General features: G+C 52.0%; 1 protein-coding gene across 2 annotated transcripts in view; it reads right to left on the reverse strand.

Annotated features, from left to right (window-relative positions):
• The window catches only part of EXOC5 (exocyst complex component 5), a 50649-nt gene that overhangs the window by 32862 nt on the left and 11166 nt on the right, over nucleotides 1–6621 (reverse strand). For both annotated transcript variants that reach the window (XM_077323998.1, XM_077323999.1), the window contains one exon: nucleotides 2348–2542. In XM_077323998.1, the coding sequence (XP_077180113.1) occupies nucleotides 2348–2542 (195 nt within the window). The remainder of the gene's footprint in view (nucleotides 1–2347; nucleotides 2543–6621) is intronic.

Genomic DNA, 6621 nt, shown 5'->3' on the forward strand with positions numbered 1-6621 from the left:
CAGGGGAAAGGGTGTAATAGGAGGAGAGCCTGAGGTCCCCAGGGAGGGGCCCCTGGTCTTACTGATTACAAGAGCAATTATGCATTTCTGGTAAGGAGAAATGAAAATCAGATTTAGACAGGTGGCTGCCGAATCCTTATCTTAAAGACAGACGGGTGGTTGGGAAGAGCTAGATTAGGGTGGGTCGCCGTGTCGGTCTGAAGCAGGAGAAGAAAGTTTGAGTTTTCAGTTTTAAGTACAGCACAATTTTAATTCTGGGTATAAGCTTTTGTGTGCATGCACACTTCTTCAGAGACCTTCACATATCTGCAAAAGCATGCCTGCCCACATCTCTCCATTCTATCCCATGGAGGAGCTTTAGGATGCTTTGGGATGATCCTGCGTTGAGCAGGGGGTTGGACTAGATGGCCTGTATGGCCCCTTCCAACTCTATGATTCCATGATTCTATGGCCTGTACGGCCCCTTCCAACTCTATGATTCTATGATTCTATGGCCTGTATGGCCCCTTCCAACTCTATGATTCTATGATTCTATGGCCTGTATGGCCCCTTCCAACTCTATGGTTCTATGATTCTATGGCCTGTATGGCCCCTTCCAACTCTATGATTCTATGATTCTATGGCCTGTATGGCCCCTTCCAACTCTATGATTCTATGATTCTATGGCCTGTATGGCCCCTTCCAACTCTATGATTCTATGATTCTATGGCCTGTATGGCCCCTTCCAACTCTATGGTTCTATGATTCTATGATAGTCCGACCCATTGGATAGAATGGAGAGGATGGGGGCACACTCTTTCAGAATGCCTGGACGTGAACCCCCGTGGTCCAACTGCCTGCACAATCTTGAAAGCTAAAAGAGATCCGAGTAACACGGATCCTATTAATCCGAATAGTGACCAGGGCTGACGCTGTTGAGCAGCGGAGACCTTATGAGACAGGAAGTCAACCCGAGGGCTTTAAAGCAGGACCCTGGCTTCAAACAGGGGTACCTTATTCATAAGAAAGAGAGAATCATGGAATGTTAGAATCATAGAGTTGGAAGGGACCTCCGGGTCATCTAGAAGAAGAAGAAGAGTTGGTTCTTATATGCCGCTTTTCCCTACCCGAAGGAGGCTCAAAGCGGCTTACAGTCGCCTTCCCTTCCTCTCCCCACAACAGACACCCTGTGGGGTGGGTGAGGCTGAGAGAGCCCTGATATCACTGCCCAGTCAGAACAGTTTTATCAGTGCTGTGACTAGCCCAAGGTCATCCAGCTGGCTGCATGTGGGGAAGTGCAGGATCCAACCTGGCATGCCAGATTAGAAGTCCGCACTCCTAACCACGACACCAAACTGGCTCTCCAACTAGCCCAACCTCTTGCACTATGCAGGACACTCCCAACCCTCTCGCTCATCCACTGTCACCTGCCACCCCCTTGAACCTTCACAGAATCAGCCTCTCCGTCAGATGGCTCTCCAGCCTCTTCTTAAAAATCTCCAAAGATGGAGAACCCACCACCTCCCGAGGAAGCCTGTTCCACTGAGAACCCACTCTAACTGTCAGGAACTTCTTCCTGATGTTCAGATGGAATTTCTTTGGAATTAATTTCATCCCATTGGTTCTGGTCTGTCCCTCCGGGGCAAGAGAGAACAACTCTGCTCCATCCTCTACATGGCAGCCTTTTAAATACTTGAAGATTATCAGATCCCCTCTCAGTCGTCTCCTCTCCAGGCTAAACAGACCAAGCTCCCCCAACCTTTCCTCCTATTTCTTGGTCTCCAAACCCCTCCCCATCTTTGTTGCCCTCCTCTGGACACGCTCCGGCTTGTCTACTGGAAAAAGAGAGCGAGATAAGTGTCTCCGCAGCATTTCTTTTAACAAAGTACTTTGGCTTGAGCTGTTTGCCCAAGAGAAATGAGAATGAACAGTTCCCTCGAGCCAATGTTTGGGAAACACTGCCCTGCACCATCAAAACCAGCCTTCCGAAGACTCACAGACGAGACGCCAAAGAGAAGAATTAAACCAAGGGGTCCGCAAGAAACACACGCGCACGCAAGATTTCCAAAAGGAGCCCAGAAAAAAAAAGAAAGTTACTCTCTCAGCATTCTTCCAAATCGCTTACGATTCTGCAAAAATGTTTTTAAAAACGACAGCTGCACCCTGCTGAGAACGGCTGAATCTGCAGGCAAATAAAAAAGTCAATTTGCATTTGAGAACAATGGAACTTGAGCAAAATCGCTCACTTGGGAGCCTGAGTGGGAAAAAGTTACAGCGGAGGGTCGTAATTAGGACAGCTCAGCTTACGCTGCACAATCGCTTTCAGTCCTAATGACGCGGGGGGGGGGAGAGGGGGAGATGTTCTTACCTTGTCGGGGCTGGTGAAAACGTCGGACTTCAGCTCTCCGTCGAGAAACTCGTTGAAGTATTTCATGAGCTTGTGGGCCTCCACCAGCCGCTGCCGCGGCGTGTTCACCCCTTCCAGAAGGTCACCCAGGTGGCAGACTTTGGTGGCCACGTAGCTGACGTGCTCGTCCAGCTCTTGGAAGTGTTGGAAGGCGACCTGGGAGAAGCGGGCGGAGAGGGCACTGACGTCAGTCTGCTTGTTCGGAATTAGAATCATAGAATCATAGAGTTGGAAGGGACCTCCTGGGTCATCTAGTCCAACCCCATGCACTGTGCAGGACACTCACAACCCTCTCGCTCATCCACTGTCGCCTGCCACCCCCTTGAGCCGTCACAGAATCAGCCTCTCCGTCAGATGGCTATCCAGCCTCTGCTTAAAAATCCCCAAAGATGGAGAACCCACCACCTCCCGAGGAAACCTGTTCCACTGAGACACCGCTCTAACTGTCAGGAACTTCTTCCGGATGTTTAGACAGAATTTAGAATCAAGAATCACAGAGTTGAAAGGGATCTCCTGGGCCATCTAGTCCAACCCCCTGCACAATGCAGGACATTCCCAACCCTCTTGCTCATCCACTGTCACCTGCCACCCCCTTGAACCTTCACAGAATCAGCCTCTCTGTCAGATGGCTCTCCAGCCTCTGCTTAAAAACCTCCAAAGATGGAGAACCCACCACCTCCCGAGGAAGCCTGTTCCACTGAGGAACCTCTCTAACTGTCAGGAATGTCTTCTGGATGTTTAGACAGAATTCCTTTTGAATAAATTTCATCCCTCTGGATCTGGTCCATCCCTCTGGGGCAAGAGAGAACTCGGCTCCATCCTCTATATGGCACCCTTTTAATTAAGGAGAGCCGAGCTATTTGTCCACAGTCAAAAGGGGCGGGGGGATAAAAAGGGCTCTGGAGGGAAGTTTCAGCATCTGGCCTTGTTCTAGAGAAACACGCATGTGCTGGCAGCAAGTGGATGCAAGGCTGGCATGGGTCTCCCCAGCTCTACGGGTATCAAGTGCATTGCTCAGTGGCTCACTCAGTAGGACAACCTCTGCGTGGCATGCGGAAGGTCCCAGGTTCAGTCCCCGGCATCTCCTGTTGGAAGGACCAGTCAGGAGGTGATGGGAAAGATCTCCTCTTGAGACCCTCAAGAGTTGGGGCCAGTGTGATTCGATGACACTGACCTTCATGGACCGGCTTTTCCGTGGGCTAGGAAGGCACCTTTGCGTGCTTTCTGAATATTACTTTGGTGAGTGGCTCGGTGGTAGAGAATCCGCTTGGCATGCAGAAGGTCCCCGGTTCAATCCCCGAGATCACCACTTGAAAGGACCAGGCAGGGGGTGATAGAACAATGAGCCGACTTAGTAGAACCTGCTTCCTGTGTTCATATTTATTAGAGAGGGGTCCTGGCTCAGTGGCAGAACCTTTGCTTGGCAGGCAGAAGGTCCCAGGTTCAATCCCCGGCATCTCCAGGTAAGAGGACCAGGTAGGAGGGGATGGGAAAGCCTAACCTTGATAGATCAATGATTTGACTTAGATAAGCAGCTTCCTGTGTTCATATGTATTAGGGAGGGACCCTTGGCTCAGTAAAGAGCTTTGGTTCGACATGCAGAAGGTCCCAGGTTCAATCCCCGGCATCCTCAAACAAAGAACCAGGCAGGAAGGGATGGGAAATATCTCAGCCTGAGACCCTAGAACAGGGGTAGTCAAACTGCGGCCCTCCAGATGTCCATGGACTACAATTCCCAGGAGCCCCTGCCAGCGAATGCTGGCAGGGGCTCCTGGGAATTGTAGTCCATGGACATCTGGAGGGCCGCAGTTTGACTACCCCTGCCCTAGAAAGTCACCACTAGTCCCAGTAGACAAAACTGACTGAAGGAACTGGCTCTCTATAAAGCTGCTTCATGTGTTCATGCATTTATAGATTTGCTAAAACAAATTGGTGGTCTATAACAGCGGTCCCCAACCCACCCACCCCCCCACCCCCGTCCGGGGACCGGTACCGGGTCGCAGCTCCTCCCCGTCCTCCTCCCTGGTTTTTGCCTCGGGGGCTGCCCTGCCACTCTGCCGCCGGCTCACCTTTGGTGCTCTCTGGCGGCCGCCATGGCTGGGGCTCCCCCTCGGCCTGGCACTGTGCAGCTGCTTCTGGCAGCGCCCCCCAGCAGGTGGCGGGAAGTCAGGGGCACCAGCGGGAAAGCAAGTGGAGCAGGGGCTCAGGCGGCAACGACGTCGTTCGTCAAAAGACTACCTTCCCCCTGGGCCTCAGTAAAATTGTCAAGCGTTGACCAATCCCCAGTGATAAAAAGGTTGGGGCCCACTGGTCTATATGACAGCTGGGTTACTGATGTGCAGTTCTTTGTACCTTAGTGAGGGAGTTAACCCCTGGAAATGTGAACATGCAACCCTGAGGATTCCTGCATAAGCAGAAAGTCTAGCCAATGCTAGCATATATAGTTTGAGAATGATTTCAGGTCGCGTAGAAATGCTGGGCCTGCAGGAGAAGAGAATGTCCTGAATATAACTTAAAGACCAGTAAGATTTTTCTGAGCTTTCAACCATCCCTTTGTCTGATACAAATCCTGAAATCCCAAGATGAAGGCGAGAGGGGTGTGGCAAAGAAAGGAGTTTGGATGCAAAAGGGACAGCACAGCTGGACTAGAGCAGGGGTAGTCAACCTGGGGTCCTCCAGATGTTCATGGACTACAATTCCCATGAGCCCCTGCCAGCGTTTGCTGGCAGGGGCTCATGGGAATTGTAGTCCGTGCACATCTGGAGGACCCCAGGTTGACTACCCCTGGACTAGAGCACAGGGGGAATGCCTGGAGGCAGAGAAATCAGGCGGCGTTCCTGACCCCTTCTCTGGAACACCTCTCCCAACTTCAGATATAAGGACTCAGGGACCTTTGTTCTTACTGGTACTTGACGAAGGGAGATACCTTTGACTCTTGAAAGCTCATGCACCAAAATCTTGTTGGTTTTTAAGGCACTGCTGAATTCACACCTTGCTCTACAACTGTAGCCAGTTGTGACTCTCCAGATGTCCATGGACTAGGATCATGGGAATTGTAGTCCATGGATATCTGGAGAGCTGAAAGTTGGCCATCCCTGCTGTATGTAGTTTGATAGGATTCAAAGCAAATGAAACCTATGTTTTAGAAGGAAAACAATATTTAGACAGATCCTGAGGCAAACTGAGCAGCACTCTGTATAATGGTAGATTATTTACTTATCAGTAACTAGTGATGAAAGGGAACCGGCACATTCTGAGGCACTAAACCTATGAATCCCAGAGCCAGGAGGGAACCTCATGGGAAGGTCTTAGCCCCTCTGTCCTGATTTGGCCCTCTGGTAGAACTGGTTGGCCATTGATCTGACCCAGCAGGGCTCTCCTGATGTCCTTAGGAAGGCCTCGGCCTCCCTGCCCTGTTGCTGGCCCTCCAGAGGAACTGGCTGGCCCCTGTGTGAGACAGGAGGCTGGACTGGATGGACCCCTGGTCTGACCCAGCAGGGCTCTCCTGATGTCCTTAGGAAGGCCTCGGCCTCTCTGCCCTGTTGCTGGCCCTCCAGAGGAACTGGCTGGCCCCTGTGTGAGACAGGAGGCTGGACTGGATGGACCCCTGGTCTGACCCAGCAGGGCTCTCCTGATGTCCTTAGGAAGGCCTGCAGAGGAACTGGCTGGCCCCTGTGTGAGACAGGAGGCTGGACTGGATGGACCCCTGGTCTGACCCAGCAGGGCTCTCCTGGTGTCCTTAGGAAGGCCTCGGTCTCTCTGCCCTGTTGCTGGCCCTCCAGAGGAACTGGCTGGCCCCTGTGTGAGACAGGAGGCTGGACTGGATGGACCCCTGGTCTGACCCAGCAGGGCTCTCCTGATGTCCTTAGGAAGGCCTGCAGAGGAACTGGCTGGCCCCTGTGTGAGACAGGAGGCTGGACTGGATGGACCCCTGGTCTGACCCAGCAGGGCTCTCCTGATGTCCTTAGGAAGGCCTCGGTCTCTCTGCCCTGTTGCTGGCCCTCCAGAGGCACTCAAAGGGCCTTACAATTAGGCTTCAAAGCAATGTCACATCCAATGTAGAAAAAACCCCACAATGTGGGGCCATACGAATTGATCCTGCTTTCAATGGCACCACCCACCCATCCCTTTACCAGAGCGGTCTTACGGAGGCTCCCAATAAAGAACAGACTGCTGCTCTAGGAATTATTTGCTCTGAGATGTGTGGGAAACAAACGGTGGTTGCTAAGCAACTT

This window comes from Paroedura picta, chromosome 2, assembly GCF_049243985.1.
Source record: "Paroedura picta isolate Pp20150507F chromosome 2, Ppicta_v3.0, whole genome shotgun sequence".
Lineage (NCBI taxonomy): Eukaryota > Metazoa > Chordata > Lepidosauria > Squamata > Gekkonidae > Paroedura > Paroedura picta.